Source organism: Tamandua tetradactyla, chromosome 14, assembly GCF_023851605.1.
Source record: "Tamandua tetradactyla isolate mTamTet1 chromosome 14, mTamTet1.pri, whole genome shotgun sequence".
Taxonomy (NCBI): Eukaryota; Metazoa; Chordata; class Mammalia; order Pilosa; family Myrmecophagidae; genus Tamandua; species Tamandua tetradactyla.
This window is the reverse complement of record NC_135340.1, coordinates 67537166-67557737: the sequence shown is the minus strand read 5'-3', so window position 1 is coordinate 67557737 and position 20572 is coordinate 67537166. Positions and strand designations below refer to the sequence as shown.

At 37.5% G+C, this 20572-nt stretch overlaps 1 protein-coding gene across 13 annotated transcripts in view; it reads left to right on the top strand.

The window, feature by feature from the left end:
* The window catches only part of ATOSA (atos homolog A), a 148279-nt gene that overhangs the window by 92342 nt on the left and 35365 nt on the right, over positions 1 to 20572 (top strand). For all 13 annotated transcript variants that reach the window (XR_013162405.1, XM_077127941.1, XM_077127942.1 and 10 more), the window contains one exon: positions 19924 to 20108. Coding sequence is in view for 11 of the 13 variants with exons in the window: in XM_077127941.1 (XP_076984056.1) it covers positions 19924 to 20108 (185 nt within the window). In the remaining 2 variants the exon portion in view is untranslated. The remainder of the gene's footprint in view (positions 1 to 19923; positions 20109 to 20572) is intronic.

Genomic DNA, 20572 nt, shown 5'->3' with positions numbered 1-20572 from the left:
CAATGCGCATGTTTTAGTTAGTCCTCCAGAACAACTACTAAATAACCAGAAACAGTACAGAACAGCTCCCGGAGCCACGTCAGTGACCAAACACAGAGCGTACCCGAGTCAGCACCAGCTGGACCGGCTGTGAGCACCCCCAGAACCGTGAATTCCCCAAGCTACAGTGGCTGGTGGCCCTCCCCCACAGGCTGCTTCCCAGAGGGGAAAGGAGAGAGACTTTACCAGCAGCAGAGGCTGAGCCCAACCAAATGCCAATTGTGAAATTAATTAATAAATTCTGACTACTAAAAATAGGTCTCCAGCTCTGGTGAACCTAGTCAAAGTGGAGGTTGCTCATTTTTGCCCTGGTGCAAAGGGGGCAAGGCTGACGGAAAAAGGAAAAAAAAAAAAAAAAAAAGGAAACAGAGGTGTTCATGGCTGTGTTTCTACAAAGGCTTAACTGCCTTTGGATACAGCAGTAGGACTTCTCAGGCTGCTACTGCCCCAGGCATACGCAGAAACAAGCTCCTTTGAGGGCTTGTCTGGAGCCTGTGCCTTCCTCAGGGGAGGGGTGAAGCCCAACTCAGGTGGAATCCCTCCTTCAAGGAATTCAGACACCAGGGCTTGGTAATTTGAAGCCATTAAAACCAGCCTACAAACTCTTCACCATGCCCCCAGCAGGGAGAGTCTGCCAAAGTTAAAGGTACCACATCATCTTATGCTAGTGGGACCTGCAGGCAGACAAGCACCACATACAGGGCAGGATAAGAAAAACAGAGCCTAGAGACTTCAAAGGAAAGTCTTTCAACCTGCTGGGTCTCACCCTCAGGGAAAACTGATGCAGGTGACTCATTCCTCCTGACAGGAGGCCAGTTACCTAAGTAACCCTCCTCAGGGTGGGGGGAGGGGGAAGGTACCATACAAGCAGGGCAAGAAACAAGAACTGAACAATTATCCTCTGTTAAACAAAACTTAAGCTAGAGGTCCAGATAAAGCTAAACTGAATGTCAAAGAACAGCTAAAAAACAAATTCATCCAGCAACAAAACCCTAGGTAGAAAAAGTGAAAGCAATCTCCAGAATAAACTAATTAAGGTAATTAAATGCCTAGACACCAGCAAAAAATAACAAATCACATGAGGAAAATTGAAGATATGGCTCAAAGGAACAAACCAACAATTCAAATGAGATACAGGAGCTGAAACAATTAATTCAGAATATATGAACAGATATGGAAAACCTCATCAGAAACCAAATCAATGAATTGAGGGAGGATATAAAGAAGCCAAGGAATGAACAAAAAGAAGAAATTGAAAGTTTGAAAAAACAAACCACAGAATTTCTGGGAATGAAAGGCACAGTAGAAGCGATGAAAAAAACAGTGGACCTACAATTGTAGATTTCGAGAGGAAGAACATAGGATTAGTGAACTGGAGGTCAGAACACCTGAAATCTAACAAGAAAAAGTAAATATAGGGAAAAAATGGAAAAATATGAGCAGGGACTCAGGGAATTGAATGACAATGTGACATATTGTCACATATTGTCTTGTTGGTGTCCCAGAAGGAGACGAAAAGGGAAAAGGAGGAGAAAAACTGATGGAAGAAATTATCACTGAAAATTTCCCAACTCTTGTGAAAGACTTAAAATTACAGATCCAAGAAGTGCAGCATATACCAAAGATAATAGATCCAAATAGACATATTCCAAGACATTTACTAATCAGAATGTCAGAGGTCAAAGAGAAAGAGAGAATCTTGGAAGCAGCAAGAGAAAAGCAATCCATCACATACAAGGGAAGCCAGATAAGACTATGCATAGATTTCTCAGCAGAAACCATAGAGGTAACAAGACAGTGGGATGATATATTTAAATTACTAAAAGAGAAAAACTGTGAACCAAGAATTCTATATCCAACAAAATTATCCTTCAAAAATGAGGGAGAAATTAAAACATTTTCAGACAAAAAATCACTGAGAGAATTTGAGACCAAGAGACCAGCTCTGCAAGAAATACTAAAGGGAGCACTAGAGACAGATATGAAAAGACAGAGAAGAGAGAGATGTGGAGAAGAGTGTAGAAAGGAAGACTATGAGTGAAGGTAAAAAGAAGGAAAATTAGATATGACATATAGAATCCAAAAGGCAAAATGGTAGACGAAAGTACTACCCGTACAGTAATAACACTAAATGTTAATGGATTAAACTCCCCAATCAAAAGACATAGACTGACAGAAGGGATTAAAAAACAGGACCCATCTATATGCTGTCTCTACCCAAAGGACATGAGGGCAAGGACATAACGGACATTTGCACACTGATGTTTATAGCAGCATTATTTGCAATTACCAAGAGATGGAAAAAGCCAAAATGTCCATCAACAGGCGGGTGGATAAACAAACTGTGGCATGTACATATGATGGAATATTATGCAGCTGTAAGACAGAATAAAGTTATGAAATATGTAACAACATGGATGTACCTTAAGGACATTATGCTGAGTGAGATTAGCCAAAAACAAAAGGACAAATATGGTATGGTCTCACTGATACGAACTGACATTAGTGAATAAACTTGGAATATATCATTGGTATCAGAGACCATCAGGAGATAGAAATAGGGTAAGATATTAGGTACTTGGAGCTGAAGGGATAGATTGTGCAAGAGGACTGAATATAAAAACTCAGAAATGGACAACACAATACTACCTAACTGCAATACAATTATGTTAAAACACTGAATGAAGCTGAACATGAGAATATTAGAGAGAGGAGGTCTGGGGGCATAAATAAAATCAGAAAGAAAGATAGACAATAAAGATTGAGATGTATAATAGAAATGCCTAGAATCTATAATGATAGTAACTAAATGTACAAATTTAAAAAATGTTTTTGCATGAGGAAAAACAAAAGAATGTCATTACTGCAGGGTGCTGAAAATAGATGGTAATTAATATTTTAAAATTTCAATTTATGTGTGAGACTAAAGCAAAAAATATTTATTTGGTAGAAAATTTATATTTTGACTAGTGCATCTCCTAATATAACTTATATAGATAGCTTGCTTGAACAACATAAGTACATGGAACCTTGGGTAGGACATGAGAGTTTGTTGGTTTGTCCAGAGTGATGCCCCAGTGAATCCCAGAGTGATTTAAACAGTGAATAGAAAAGTATTTGCAAAGTCCCCTTCAGGGAATGGTGAGAATGGGGGAAGATTCTACCTCCCCAAGTTGAATTCTTGATATTCTCACAAGCAGTGTGGACAATCAAAGCTATAGGCTGAGACCCCAGTCTTGGGGTTTGTTCACATGAAACTTATCCCCACAAAGGATAGTTCAAGCCTACTTAAAATTAGGCCTAAGAGTCACCCCAAAAGAACCTCTCTTGTTGCTCAGATGTGGCCTCTGTCTCCAGCCAACACAACAAGCAAACTCACCACTCTCCCCTTGTGTACGTGGGACATGACGCCCAAGGATGTGGACCTTCCTGGCAACGTGGGACAGAAATCATGGAATGAGCTGAGACTCAGCCTCAAAGGATTGAGAAAAACTCTAGAATGAACTGAGACCCGGCATCAAGGGATTGTGAAAACCTTCTCAACCAAAAGGGGGAAGAGTGAAATGAGACAAAGTGTCAATGGCTAAAAGATTCCAAACAGAGTGGAGAGGTTATCCTGGAGTTTATTCTTATGCATTAAGTAGATATCACCTTGTTATTCAAGATGTAATGGAGAGGCTGGAGGGAGCTGCCTGAAAATGTAGAGCTGTGTTCCAGTAGCCACGTTTCTTGATGATGATTGTATAATGATATAGCTTTCACAATGTGACTGTGTGATTGTGAAAACCTTGTGTCTGATGCTCCTTTTATCTACCTTGTGAACAGACGAATAGAACATATGGAATACAAATCAATAATAGGGGGAACAAATGTTAAAATAAATTTAGTTTGAAACGCTAGTGATCAGTGAAAGGAAGGGGTAAGGGGTATTGTATGTATAATTTTTTTCTGTTTTCGTTTTATTTTTCTACTGTCTTTTTTATTTCTTTTTCTGAATTCATGCAAATGTTCTAAGAAGTGATCATGATGAAAATGCAACTATGTGATGATTAAAAAAAGACGATACACACACTTTCTGTCTCTCTTTCATGTACCCATAGTGCCTCCCACCCAACTGCCTTTAATAATCTGGTAGTTTTCCATAATTTTTTTAGCAGCAGAAATGCTTATGTTCTTTTGGGTACATATGGTAGTGATAGATGACTAAGAGTTATGAAAATTTGATAAAGGGAGTGTTGAATTATTAGCCAGGCTTTGAAACAGTGTTTGGGGAGGTCATATGTTAATACTCTTGTTAGGGGCCTGCAAATGAGGAAAGATCAATCCCAAGGTGATGATGCAAAGGTGATTAGCTGACTGTATGTTACAGTGGAAAGAGTTCTGGATTTGGATTTAAAGGAAGTATGGGCTTTTACAGAATTTCACATTTAAACATGCAGTTTGATGATTTGAAAAGTATACACTATATACTGTTATATGAAAACAAAGCAAGATTAAAAACTAGTTCGTTGTTTGCATGAAATATCTTTTCCCAACCTTTCACTTTCAACCTATGTTTGCCTTTGAGTCAAAAATGCATCTCCTGATTACAGGATATAGATGGGTCCTGTTTTTAATCCATTCTCCCAGTCTGTGTCTTTTGATTGGGATGTTTAATCCATTAACATTTAGTATTATTACTGTTAGAACAGTAGTTTCTTCTACCATTTTGTCCTTTGAATTTTATATATCATTTCTAAGTTTTCCTCTTTTTTTTATTAATTAAAGAAAAAAAAGAAATTAGCCCAACATTTAGAAATCATTCCATTCTACATATGCAATCAGTAATTCTTAATATCATTACATAGATGCATGATCATCATTTCTTAGTACGTTTGCATCGATTTAGAAGAAGAACTAGCAAAACAACAGAAAAAGATATAGAATGTTAATATAGAGAAAAAAATAAAAATAATAATAATAGTACAAAAAAAAAAAGACAAACAGACAAAAAAAAACCCCTATAGCTCAGATGCAGCTTCATTCAGTGTTTTAACATGATTACTTTACAATTAGGTATTATTGTGCTGTCCATTTTTGAGTTTTTGTATCTAGTCCTGTTGCACAGTCTGTATCCCTTCATCTCCAATCACCCATTATCTTACCCTGTTTCTAACTTCTGCTGGACTCTGTTACCAATGACATATTCCAAGTTTATTCTCGAATGTCGGTTCACATCAGTGGGACCATACAGTATTTGTCTTTTAGTTTTTGGCTAGACTCACTCAGCATAATGTTCTCTAGGTCCATCCATGTTATTACATGCTTCATAAATTTAGTCTGTCTTAAAGCTGCATAATATTCCATCGTATGTATGTACCACAGTTTGTTTAGCCACTCGTCTGTTGATGGACATTTTGGCTGTTTCCATCTCTTTGCAATTGTAAATAACGCTGCTATAAACATTGGTGTGCAAATGTCCATTTGTGTCTTTGCCCTTAAGTCCTTTGAGTAGATACCCAGCAATGGTATTGCTGGGTCGTATGGCAATTCTATATTCAGCTTTTTGAGGAACCGCCAAACTGCCTTCCACAGTGGTTGCACCCTTTGACATTCCCACCAACAGTGGATAAGTGTGCCTCTTTCTCCGCATCCTCTCCAGCACTTGTCATTTTCTGTTTTGTTGATAATGGCCATTCTGGTGGGTGTGAGATGATATCTCATTGTGGTTTTGATTTGCATTTCTCTAATGGCCAGGGACATTGAGCATCTCTTCATGTGCCTTTTGGCCATTTGTATTTCCTCTTCTGAGAGGTGTCTGTTCAAGTCTTTTTCCCATTTTGTAATTGGGTTGGCTGTCTTTCTGTTGTTGAGTTGAACAATCTCTTTATAAATTCTGGAGACTAGACCTTTATCTGATATGTCATTTCCAAATATTGTCTCCCATTGTGTAGGCTGTCTTTCTACTTTCTTGATGAAGTTCTTTGATGCACAAAAGTGTTTAATTTTGAGGAGCTCCCATTTATTTATTTCCTTCTTCAGTGCTCTTGCTTTAGGTTTAAGGTCCATAAAACCGCCTCCAATTGTAAGTTTCATAAGATATCTCCCAACATTTTCCTCTAACTGTTTTATGGTCTTAGGCCTAATGTTTATATCTTTGATCCATTTTGAGTTAACTTTTGTATAGGGTGTGAGATACTGGTCTTCTTTCATTCTTTTGCATATGGATATCCAGTTCTCTAGGCACCATTTATTGAAGAGACTGTTCTGTCCCAGGTGAGTTGGCTTGACTGCCTTATCAAAGATCAAATGTCCATAGATGAGAGGGTCTATATCTGAGCACTCTATTCGATTCCATTGGTCGATATATCTATCTTTATGCCAATACCATGCTGTTTTGACCACTGTGGCTTCATAATATGCCTTAAAGTCAGGCAGCGCGAGACATCCAGTTTCGTTTTTTTTTCCTCAAAATGTTTTTAGCAATTCGGGGCACCCTGCCCTTCCAGATAAATTTGCTTATTGGTTTTTCTAATTCTGAAAAATAAGTTGTTGGGATTTTGATTGGTATTGCATTGAATCTGTAGATCAATTTAGGTAGGATTGACATCCTTAACTATATTTAGTCTTCCAATCCATGAACACGGTATGCCCTTCCATCTATTTAGGTCTTCTGTGATTTCTTTTAGCAGTTTTTTGTAGTTTTCTTTATATAGGTTTTTTGTCTCTTTAGTTAAATTTATTCCTAGGTGTTTTATTCTTTTAGTTGCAATTGTAAATGGGATTCGTTTCTTGATTTCCCCCTCAGCTTGTTCATTACTAGTGTAGAGAAACGCTACAGATTTTTGAATGTTGATCTTGTAACCTGCTACTTTGCTGTACTCATTTATTAGCTCTAGTAGTTTTGTTGTGGATTTTTCCGGGTTTTCGACGTATGGTATCATATCGTCTGCAAACAGTGATAGTTTTACTTCTTCCTTTCCTGTTTTGATGCCTTGTATTTCTTTTTCTTGTCTAATTGCTCTGGCTAGAACCTCCAACATGATGTTGAATAATAGTGGTGATAATGGACATCCTTGTCTTGTTCCTGATCTTAGGGGGAAAGTTTTCAATTTTTCCCCATTGAGGATGATATTAGCTGTGGGTTTTTCACATATTCCCTCTATCATTTTAAGGAAGTTCCCTTGTATTCCTATCTTTTGAAGTGTTTTCAACAGGAAAGGATGTTGAATCTTGTCAAATGCCTTCTCTGCATCAATTGAGATGATCGTGTGATTTTTCTGCTTTGATTTGTTGATATGGTGTATTACATTAATTGATTTTCTTATGTTGAACCATCCTTGCATACCTGGGATGAATCCTACTTGGTCATGATGTATAATTCTTTTAATGTGTTGTTGGATACGATTTGCTAGAATTTTATTGAGGATTTTTGCATCTATGTTTATTAGAGAGATTGGTCTGTAGTTTTCTTTTTTTGTAATATCTTTGCCTGGTTTTGGTATGAGGGTGATGTTGGCTTCATAGAATGAATTAGGTAGTTTTCCCTCCACTTCAATTTTTTTGAAGAGTTTGAGGAGAGTTGGTACTAATTCTTTCTGGAATGTTTCATAGAATTCACATATGAAGCCGTCTGGTCCTGGACTTTTCTTTTTAGGAAGCTTTTGAATGACTGATTCAATTTCTTTACTTGTGATTGGTTTAGTTGGGGTCATCTATTTCTTCTAGAGACAGAGTTGGTTGTTCATGTCTTTCCAGGAAACCATCCATTTCATCTAAATTGTTGTATTTATTAGCGTAAAGTTGTTCATGGTATCCTGTTATTACCTCCTTTATTTCTGTGAGGTCAGTATTTATGTCTCCTCTTCCATTTCTGATCTTGTTTTTTTGCATCCTCTCTTCTTTTTGTCAATCTTGCTAAGGGACCATCAATCTTATTGATTTTCTCATAGAACCAACTTCTGGTCTTATTGATTTTCTCTATTGTTTTCATATTTTCAATTTCATTTATTTCTGCTCTAATCTTTGTTATTTCTTTCCTTTTGCTTGCTTTGGGATTAGTTTGCTGTTCTTTCTCCAGTTCTTCCAAGTGGACAGTTAATTCCTGAATTTTTGCCTTTTCTTCTTTCCTGATATAGGCATTTAGGCCAATAAATTTCCCTCTTAGCACTGCCTTTGCTGCATCTCATAAGTTTTGATATGTTGTGTTTTCATTTTCATTTGCCTCGAGATATTTACTAATTTCTCTTGCAGTTTCTTCTTTGACCCATTCGTTGTTTAAGAGTGTGTTGTTGAGCCTCCACGTATTTGTGAATTTTCTGGCACTCTGCCTATTATTGATTTCCAACTTCATTCCTTTATGATCTGAGAAAGTGTTGTGTATGATTTCAATCTTTTTAAATTTGTTGAGACTTGCTTTGTGACCCAGCATATGGTCTATCTTTGAGAATGATCCATGAGCACTTGAGAAAAAGGTGTATCCTCCTGCTGTTGTGGGATGTAATGTCCTATAAATGTCTGTTAATCTAGCTCATTTATAGTATTATTCAGATTCTCTATTTCTTTATTGATCCTCTGTCTAGACGTTCTGTCCATTGATGAGAGTGGTGAATTGAAGTCTCCAACTATTATGGTACATGTGTCTATTCCCCTTTTCAGTGTTTGCAGTGTATTCCTCACGTATTTTGGGGCATTGTGGTTCGGTGCATAAATATTTATGATTGTTATGTCTTCTTGTTTTATTGTTCCTTTTATTAGTAGATAGTGTCCTTCTTTGTCTCTTTTAACTGTTTTACATTTGAAGTCTAATTTGTTGGATATTAGTATAGCTACTCCTGCTCTTTTCTGGTTGTTATTTGCATGAAATATCTTTTTCCAACCTTTCACTTTCAACCTATGTTTATCTTTGGGTCTAAGATGTGTTTCTTGTAGACAGCATATAGAAGGATCCTGTTTTTTAATCCATTCTGCCAGTCTATGTCTTTTGATTGGGGAATTCAGTCCATTAACATTTAGTGTTATTACTGTTCGGATAATATTTTCCTCTACCATTTTGCCTTTTGTATTATATATATCATATCTGACTTTCCTTCTTTCTACACTCTTCTCCATGTCTCTCTCTTCTGTCTTTTTGTATCTGACTCTAGTGCTCCCTTTAGTATTTCTTGCAGAGCTGGTCTCTTGGTCACAAATTCTCTCAGTGACTTTTTGTCTGAGAATGTTTTAATTTCTCCCTCATTTTTGAAGGACAATTTTGCTGGATATAGGAATCTTGGTTGGCAGTTTTTCTCTTTTAGTAATTTAAATATATCATCCCATTGTCTTCTAGCTTCCATGGTTTCTGCTGAGAAATCTACACATATTCTTATTGGGTTTCCATTGTATGTGATGGATTGTTTTTCTCTTGCTGCTGTCAAGATCCTCTCTTTCTCTTTGACTTCTGACATTCTAACTAGTAAGTGTCTTGGAGAACGCCTATTTGGGTCTATTCTCTTTGGGGTGCGCTGCACTTCTTGGATCTGTAATTGTAGGTTTTTCATAAGAGTTGGGACGTTTTCAGTGATAATTTCTTCCATTAGTTTTTCTCCTCCTTTTCCCTTCTCTTCTCCTTCTGGGACACCCATAACACGTATATTTGTGCGGTTCAAATTGTCCTTGAGTTCCCTGATACCCTGTTCAAATTTTTCCATTCTTTTCCCTATAGTTTCTGTTTCTTTTTGGAATTCAGATGTTCGATCCTCCAAATCACTAATTCTATCTTCTGTCTCTTTAAATCTACCATTGTAGGTATCCATTGTTTTTTCCATCTTTTCTACTTTATCCTTCCGTAAGTTCTGTGATTTGTTTTTTCAGTTTTTCTATTTCTTCTTTTTGTTCAGCCCATGTCTTCTTCATGTCCTCCCTCAATTTATTGATTTCGTTTTTGAAGAGGTTTTCCATTTCTGTTTGTATATTCAGCATTAGTTGTCTCAGCTCCTGTATCTCATTTGAACTATTGGTTTGTTCTTTTGACTGGGCCATATTTTCAATTTTCTGAGCATGATCCGTTATCTTCTGCTGGCGTCTGGGCATTTAGTCAGATTTCCCTGGGTGTTGGACCCAACAGGTTGAAAGATTTTTCTGTGAAATCGTTGGGTTCTGTTTTTCTTATCCTGCCCAGTAGGTGGCGCTCGTGGCACACGTTTGTCTGCGGGTCCCACCAGTAAAAGGTGCTGTGGGTCCTTTAACTTTGGAAAACTCTCGCCCTGGGGGAGGTTCGCCAGCTGAAGTGGCTTGGAAGAGTTCCAGCTGGCCCGGGGATCCGAACACAGGGAGGGTCGCTGGCTGCCGCAGCCCGGGAGGGCGCCAGCCGCCGCGGCCCGGGAGAGTGCAACGTTCCCAGCCGGACTGGGAAGTCACGTGTCTGGAAGGGACCCCGGTCACCGTTCTCCACGGCCTGGGGATCTCCGATCCAGTTCTCCCAGTTGGTCCGGGGGGCTGCGCGTGGGGGGGCGGTGCCAGCCACCGTGGCTTGAGGGGACCACCTGTCCAATTGTCCCAGCTGGCCCGGGAAGGAGGAAGGGAGGGACTCCGGCCGCTTCCCGCCCCGGCCCGGGGAATCCCGCACCCCTAGGCGATCTCACCGGAGCGGATTCTCTCAGCCAGTCAGCCGTTCCAGGATGGGGTACGCTGTCTTTTTGATCTCTATCCTGGCTCCAGGAGCTGTTCTGTATCGTTTCTACTCCCCTAGTAGCTGTTCTGGAGGAGGAACTAAGATCCGCGCGTCTTACTAAGCCACCATCTTCTCCGGAAGTTCCCCTAAGTTTTCCTCTTTTTACCTTTACTGAAAGTCTTCATTTCTGCACTCTTATCTACACCTCTCTCCCCTGTCTTTTCCTGTCTGTCTCTGCTGCTCCCTTCAGTATTTCTTGCAGAGCCAGTCTCTCGATCACAGATTCTCTCAGTGATTTTTTTGCCTGAAAATGTTTTACTTTCCCCCTCAGTTTTTTTTTTGTTTGGTTTGCATCGGCAGGCACCGGGAAATGACCCCAGTTCTCCATCATGGCAGGTGAGAACTCTGCCTCCTGAGCCATCGTGGCCTGCCCCTCCCTTCGCCACCTCACCTCCTATTTGAGGGCCAGTTTGCTGGATATAGAATTCCTGGCTAGCAGTTTTTCTCATTTAGAATATTAAATATATCATACCACTGTCTTCTCACTTCCATGGTTTCTGCTTAGAAATGTATGCATAGTCTTATTGGGCTTCCCTTGTGTGTAATGGATTGTTTTTCTCTTGCTGTTTTTAAAATTCTCTCTTTCTCTTTGACATCTGACATTCTGATTAGTAAATGCCTTGGAGTGCGTCTATTTGGATCTGTTCTGTTTGGGGTACACTGCACTTCTTGCATCTGTAATTTTAAGTCTTTCATAAGAATTGGGAATTTTTCAGTGATAATTTTCTCCATTAATTTTTCTCCTCCTTTTCCCTTTTCTTCTTCTGGGACACCCACAACATGTATATTCATGTGCTTCATGTTGGCATTCAATTCCCTGAGTCCTGCTCCTATTTTTCCATTCATTTCCTTATATTTTCTTTTGTTTGTTGTATTTCAGATGTCCCATCTTCCAGTTCACTGATCCTGTCTTCTGCCTCTTGAAATCTGAGGTTGTAGGTTTCCATTGTTCTTTTTTTCATCTCTTCTATTCTTCTTTTCATTCCCATAAGTTCTGTGATTTGTTTTTCAGAGTTTTGAGTTCATCTTTTTTTTTAACTTTTTTATTTATTAAAAAAATTAACAAACAAAACATTAAGATATCATTCCATTCTACATATACAATTAGTAATTCTTAATATTATCACATAGTTGCATATTCATCATTTCTTAGAACATTTGCATCGATTTAGAAAAAGAAATAAAAAGACAACAGAAAAAGAAATAAAATGATAACAGAGAATTGAGTTCATCTTTTTGTTCGCCCATTGCATTCTTTATATACTCCCTCAGTCGTTGATTTGATTTTTGATGAGATTTTCCATGTCTGTTTGAACATCCTGAATTAATTATTTCAACTCCTGTATCTCATTTGAATTGTTGGTTTGTTCCTTTGATTGGGCTGTATCTTCATTTTTCCTAGTACAATACATTATTTTTTTTCTGGCATCTAGGCATTTAATCTCCTTAATTAGTTTATTCTGGAGATTGTTTTCACACTTTTACCTAGGATTTTCTTGCTGTATGGCTTTGTTCTCTGTCTGTTCTTTGACATTCAGTTCAACTTATTCTAGACTTCTAGCATAGGTTTTGTTTAATGGATCAGAATTTTTCAGTTCTTGTTTCTTGCCCTGCCTGTATGGTGCCTCCCCCACCCCCCTTAGAAGGCTCTACTTAGGTATTTTAGAAAAGAGCAGGAATAGTTATACTAATATCCAACAAATTTGACTTCAGTGTAAAACAATTAAAAGAGACGAAGAAGGACATGAGGCAAACACTGCAAGGAGAAATAGACACAGCTATCCTAATACTTGGAGACTTCAATTCCCCACTCTCATCAATGTACAGAACATCTAGACATTTATAGAACATTATACCCCACAACAACAGGTTACACCTTTTTCCCAAGTGTTCATGGATTATTCTCAAGTGTAGACCATATGCTGGGTTACAAAGCAAATCTCAATAAATTTTAAAAGATTGAAATCATACAATACACTTTCTCAGATCATAAAGGAATGAAGTTGAAAATCAATAATAGGCAGAGGGCCAAAAAATTCATGAATATATGGAGGCTCAATAACACACTCTTAAACATCCAGTGAGTCAAGGAAGAAATTATAAGAGAAATCAGTAAATATCTCAAGGTAAATGAAAATGAAAACACAACATATCAAAACTTATGGGATGCAGCAAAGGCAGTGCTGAGAGAGAAATTTATTGCCCTAAATGCCTATATCAAGAAAAGAAAAAGGAGCAAAAATTGAGGAACTAACTGTTCATTTCAAAGAACTAGAGAAAGAACAGCAAACTAACCCCAAAGAAAGCCAAAGGAAAGAAATAATGAAGATTAAAACAGAAATAAATAAAATTGAGAATATGAGCACAATTGAGAAAATTAGCAAAACCAGTTGTTTCCATGAGAAAATCAATGAGATTGATGGACTTTTAGCATTGTTGACAATAAGAAAAGAGAGTATGCAAATAAAATCAGAAATGGAAGAGGAGACATAACTACTGACCCTGCAGAAATGAAAAAGTGGTAATAAGAGGATACTATGAACAACTTTAGGCATGAACAACCAACGTTGACTCAAGAAGAAACAGATGACCTCAATAAACCAATCACAAGTAAAGGGATTGAATCAGTCATCAAGAAGTTCCTGAAAGAAGAAAAGTCCAGGACCAGATGGCTTCACATGTGAATTCTACCAAGCATTCAAGAAAGAATTAGTACCAATCCTGCTCAAACACTTGAAAAAAATTGAAGAGGTGGGAAGGCTACCTAACTCGTTCTATGAAGCCACCATCACCCTCATACAAAAGCCAGACCAAAATACTACAAGAAAAGAAGATCTGTAATCATTGCTCTAATGAATATAGATACAAAAATCCTCAACAAAATACTTGCAAATAGAATCCAGCAGCACATTAAAAGAATTATACACCATGACCAAATAGGATTCTTACCAGTTATGCAAGGATAGTTCAACATAAAATCAATTAATGTCATATACCATATCAACAAATCAGAGCAGAAAACCCACGATCATCTCAAATGATGTCCAAAAGGCATTTGACAAAATTCAACATCATTTCTTGTTGAAAACACTTCAAAGGATAGGAATAGAAGGAAACTTCCTCAATATGATAAAGGGAATATATGAAAATCTCACAGCTAACATCAACCTCAATGGCGAAAGACTGCAAGCTTTCCCCCTAAGATCAGGAGCAAGACCAGGATGTCCACTGCCACTGTTTTTATTCAACATTGTGTTGGAAGTTCTAGCCAGAGCAAATAGGCAAGAAAAAGAAATACAAGGCACCAAAATTGGAAAGGAAGAAGTAAAACTCTCACTGTTTGCATATCATATGATACTATATGTCAAAAAACCCCCAAAATCCACAGCAAAACTACTATAGCTAATAAATGAGTACAGCAAAGTGCCAGATTAGAAGATCAACACTCAAAAATCTGTAGTGTTTCTATACACTAGTAATGAGCTATCTGAGGGGGAATTTTTTAAAATTCCATTTACAGGTACAACCAAAAGAATAAAATATTTACGAATAAGTTTAACTAAGGATACCAAAGACCTATACAAAGAAAACTATAAGGAATTGCTAAAAGAAATTACAGAAGACCTAAATAAATAGAAAGGCATGCCATGTTCATGGATTGGAAGACTAAATATAGTTAAGATTTCAATTCTACCTAAGTTGATTTATAGATTGAATGCAGTACCAATTGTTCTAGTTTGCTAGCTGCCAGAACGCAACACACCAGAGATGGTTTGGCTTTTAATAAAAGCTGATTTATTTTGTTAGTTCTTCAGAGGAAAGGTAGCTCACTTTCAACTGAGGTTCTTTCTTATGTGGGAAAGCACAGGGTGATCTCTGCTGGCCTTCTCTCCTGGCCTCTGGGTTCCAACAACTTTCCCCAGGGTGATTTCTTTCTGCATCTCCAAAGGCCTGGGCTGAGCTGCAAGTGCTGAGATGAGGTATGCTGAGCTGCTTGGGCTGTGCTACATTGAGCTCTCTCATTTAAGCACCAGCCAATTAAATCAAACATCATTTGCTATGGCAGGCACACCTCTTAGCTGACAGCAGATGTAATGAGCAAGAGATGAGGTTCATGTACCACTGACTCATGTCCAACACAACAGAACTAGATACCTTCACCTGGCCAAGTTAACAACTGAATCTAACTACCACACCAATTAAAATCCCCAAAAATTTACTTTGCAGAAATAGGAAAACCAATAACAAAATTTATCTGGAAGGGCAGGGTACCCCAAATAGCTAAAAATATCCTGAGAAATAAAACCAAAGTCACAGGTCTTACACTGCCTGACTTTAAGTCATGTTACAAAGCTACACTGGTCATAAAAGCATCTTTAGCTGGCATAAAGATAGAAATGCTGAGCAATGGAATTGAATAGACTGTTCAGATATATACCCTCTCATCTGTGAACAATTGATCTTTGATAAGGTCAAGCCAACTCACCTGGGATAGAACAATCTCTTCAATAAATAGTGCTTGGAGAACTGGATATCCACATGCAAAAGAATGAAAGATGATCCAGATCTCATACCCTATACAAAAATTATCTCAAAATGGATCAAAGACCTAAATATTAGAGCTAAGACCTTAAAACTTTTAGAAGAAAATGTTAGGAAATGTCATATAAAACTTGTAATAGGAAGCGATTTCTTAGATCATACACTCAAAGCACGAGCATTGAAAAAAGAAACAGATAAATGAGAACTCCTCAAAATTAAACACTTTTGTGCATCAAAGAACTTTGTTCAAAAAAGTAAAAAACCTGCACAATGACAGACAGTGTTTGGAAACAACATATCAGATAAGGGTCTAGTATCCAGAATATATGAAGAGATTGTTCAACTAAGCAACATAAAACAATCCAAATACAAAATGGGCCAGAGACATGTCAGACACTTCTCAGAAGAGGAAATACAAATGACTAAAGTGTATATGAAAAGGTGGTCATTATCAATAAAACAGAAAACAACAAGTACTGGAGAGGATGTGGAAAAAGAGGCACACTTATCCACTTTTGGTGGAAAAGTCAAATGGTACAACCACTGTGGAAGGCAGTTTGGCAGTTCCTCAGGAAGAATTGCCATATGACCTGGCAATACCATTGCTAGGTATCTTTTCAGAGAACATGAGGGCAAGGACACAAATGGACATTTGCACACCAGTGTTTATAGCAGCATTATTTTTAGTTTGCCAAGAGATGGAATGGCCATCAACAGACGAGTCGCTAAACAAGCTGTGGTAAATACATAGAATGGAATATTACACAGCTGTAAGACAGAATAAAGTCATGAACCATGTAACAATGTGGATTGACCTTGAGGACATTATGCTGAGTGAGATTAGCCAGAAACAAAGGGACAAATACCGTATGGTCTTACTGATATGAACTGACATTAATGAATTAAGTTGGAGAATTTCTGTTAAGAACTGCAGTCATCAGAAGATAGAAATAGGGTAGATATTAGGTAATCAGAACTGATAGGATACAGACTGTACAACAGGACTATTGTAAAAACTCGGAAATGGATAACACAGTACTACCTGTTTGTAGCACAATAACGTAAGTACACTGGATGAAGCTCAATGTGAGAATGATAGAGGGAGGAGGCTGGGGGCACATATGAAACCAGAAGAAAAGATAGACAATAAAGACTGAGATGATATAATCTAGGAATGCCTAGAGTGTACAATGATAGTGACTAAATTTACAAATTAAAAAATGTTTTTGCATGAGGAAGAACAAAGGACTGTCAATATCACGAGTGTTAAAAATAGATGGTCATTCATATTTTAAACCCTTAACTTCTGCTTCAGACTAAGGCAAAAAAATGCTTATTTGGTACAGTATTTATATTTTAACTAGTGTATTTCCTAATATAACATATGTGGACAGGTTAATTGAGCACCATAAGTACATGGAACCTTGAATAGGGCATGAGATTTTGTAGGTTTTGTCCAGTGTGATGCCTCAATATATCCCAGAGTGATTTGAACAGTGAATAAAGAAGTATTTTCAAAGCCCCCTTGGGGGAATGGCAAGAAAGGGGGGAAATTCAGCTTCCCCATTTGACAAGTTCCTGGTATTCTCAAAAGTAGTGGGGACATCCAAGTCAATAAGCCGAGCCCTCTATCTTGTTCATATGAAACTTATCCCTGCAAGGGGATAGATTAAGTTTACTTAAAATTAGGCCTAAGAGTCACCCCCAGTGAACCTTTGTTGCTCAAATGTGGCCTCTCTCTCTCTCAGCCAACACGGCAAGCAAACTCACTGCCCTCCCCTCTCTACATGGTACATGACTTCCGGAGGTGTAAACCTCCCTGCAATGTGGGACAAAAATCCTAGAATGAGCTGGATCTCAGCATCAAGGGACTGAAAAAACCTTCTGGACTGAAAAAGGGAAGAGAGAAAGGAGACAAAGTGTCAGTGGCTGAGAGATTTCAACCAGTGTCAAGAGGTTATCCTGGAGGTTATTCTTACACATTTTTATCTGTGGTATGGACATATGAACAAAAAATATGAATTAAAAATAAATAATAGGTGGAACAAATTTTAAAATAAATTGAGTAGACGGAAATGCTAGTCATCAATAAATGGAGTGGTAAGGGGTTTAGAAAAAAAATAGGGGAAACAAGGTTAAAATATATTTGATAGATGGAAATACTAGTGATCAATGAGAGGGAGGGTAAGGGGTATGGTATGTGTGTGAGTTTTTTCGTTTTATTTCTTTTTCTGTAGTATTCCAAATGTTCTGAGATTATGGTGATAAATATACTATGTGATGATATTGTGAGCCATTTATTGTATACCATGTATGGATTGTTTATATGTTAAAAATGTTCGTATTTGTAGGTTGTTTTGGTTTTCAATAAAAAACAAAACAAAACAAAAAAAGAATCTAGGCTTTGGGAACACAGAACCAACAGGGAAAGGAATTAAATGGACTCTCTTGTACACCTTTGACTTCCTCTTTATGGAGAATACAATGATTTAACTCAGTGAGTCTCAGGAGACCACAGGAGTATTGAAAGTTGGGCCTTTTTTTCTTCTTCTTCCGATTGGTATAAATTACTGTTCCATTCCTGTAAACCAATTTTATTCCATAAAATACCAATATTTATTATTAAACTATATCTTGATATATTATTTTCATTATAATTCATTATCTTTTCACAAACATATACTAAAATATGTAAAAGCAGAATTCATAGCCATGATGAAAGATGGCATGGGTGATGGTGAAGGGCACAGATTCTGGAGCCGAACTGTCAGAGTTCAAATTGCAACTGATACTTTTTTAGCATGATGATGATGATGAGCAAGGTACTTAATCTCTCTATGCTTCAGTTTTTCTTATCTGTTCTATACTGGTAATAGTCCCTACCTTTTAGAGCTGCACAGAGTATCAAATGAGTTAAGGTGTAGAAAGCCCTTAGAACTGGCAATACCTGCAAATGGTTAAGTTACCATCCAAGTGTTGGCTGTTATTTCATATTTTATGAAAGCCAATTTTAGGATAACTTTTTAAAATAGGCTTCTTAAAATACCAGTTCAGTCAAGTTCAGTCAAAGCTTTCATGGCTTCTTTTCCTTCCTAGGGTTAGAAATAGGCATTCTTCATCATACCCTTCACAGCTATTTAATCTGGCTTCAGCTCTGCCTTTTTTTCTATGCTTTATCTACGTAAATCCTCCAGTTGAAGCACTCTTTTTCACACCCTCCCTTATACATTGCCATTCTGATCATATTATTTACTTGGCTTGGAATGTCTGTTCACCTTTATCAGCTCATAGTTCAGCTCAACACCTACCTATTTTGCAAGATTTTACCTCTGTTGTCTGAAGTTATTATTTGGTATTTATATACTACATTGTTCTTTTTTAAAAGCATCTCTAAATCTTAGTGTTTTTGAGACTAGAACTATGTGCATTACAATTCAGTCCCCTTTTCACCTAAAACAGTGCAGAAGGCACTTGAAATAATTGTTGCTTAATTGACAGAGATAAGAGAAAGCAACTTTTTTCAGGCTTGCACAAAAAATTAGAGTGTGTATATATGCAACAAATTTGCAAATGAACTATGTTCTAAAAAATTAGAGTCCTTGTGAGGAATTTTTTAATTACTACAACTAAGTGAAAACAACTGTAGGTTAGATTGCTTGAAACTGCATAGTAATCCAAAAATATCATATTTTATATATTTTGTAAAATGGGCCTGCCTCTTCTGGTGGATAATTAAAGCATTTTCTTCCTCAGAAAGTTAATACTTCTACACAGCTAAAGTAGAGAGGAGCCCCTGGCTATAAATGTCCACATCACAAAGTTAGAGCTATAAGTACAAAGAGCTACTTAAGGTGATGATAGGAGAAACATGCAGATCGGCATCTTTTTCTAATATTTAATAATAGTTATAAACATCTTGAATAATAATATGACATCTTAAGTCATTTTAAGCCTTTGGCTGTTGGCGATGTTTCATGTTTTAAAACTATTGTACTTATGATCCAAAAACCAATCTTAAATGTCTTTTTGGCGGGGGGGGGGAGGCGGAGCCGTATATGGTCCAGGAATCAAACCTGAGTCTCCCGCATGAAAGGGGAGCATTCTACCACTGAACCACGCTTAGATGTCATTTTAACTGAGGTTTTCATAAAAACAATTTTATACCATAATTTTAACCATCTTTGTTTTAATGCAATTGGAGTTCTCCATCTTCTCACTTCTCTAGTGAAATAAAAGAGTTTACTGTGTTTTGATTGCCTTATCTTTATTCTCTTTTAATGATTATACTTGAAAATGGAATATACCATTAGATTTTTAGGCATAAAAGATTAATTCTATTAAGAGTACATTAATGGGCGGGCCGCGGTGGCTCAGCGGGCAAGGGTGCTTGCCTGCCATGCCGGAGGACCCCGGTTCGATTCCCGGCCCCAGCCCATGTAAAAAACAAACGAACAAACAAAATATAATAAAAATAAAGATGTTTCCCTTTCTTCCTCCCTTCCTTCCTTCCATCCTTCCTTCCTTCTCTGTCTTTCTTTCCTTCCTTTCCTCCCTCTCTCTTTAAAAAAAAAAAAAAAAAAGAGTACATTAATGTGAGGACCCTTCTTTCCTTTATTTTTTATTTTTTTTCCTATTGTTTTTTATAATACCAGATACTCTAGATGAATATTTTGAATACGATGCAGAAGAGTTCTTGGTCTCATTGGCCTTGCTAATCACAGAAGGACGAACACCTGAATGTTCTGTTAAAGGCCGAACTGAAAGTTTTCATTGCCCTCCAGCACAGTCCTGTTACCCAGTAACAACCAAGCATGAATGTAGTGACAAGCTGGCCCAGGTGAGAGTCGTGGATTGAATACTTTTTATTTGATTTCTCTTTTCTATAAACGAACTTAATTTCTTCATTACCTTCATTACATCACAATTACAATTTTCAAGTTTACGTATTAAATTGGTTATAACACTGAAGCAAAAGCAAAAAAAAACACACAAAAAATTCCTAGTACGAGACTAACTAAATAGCCTTGGCTCTTAAACAGGGCTCTTCAGGGCACAGTTGGTAGGTCTCCTGATCACCAGGCAAATTGGCAGCCAATTTCATACTTGCCTCCTCTTCACACTACAGCTTTAAGACTGCCATTGCTGCTGTGATTTAGCTTTCTTTCTTTTTTAAGTGTCTCAGCATTGGCCTATGCACTTTGTGTTCTTGGTCCATCCTGCAATTGGAAGAACTTTCCACCTATTATTTGCCCTCACGTAGTAAAGCTGAATTGCAACATGGAAGATTTTCTTTTCCAACAA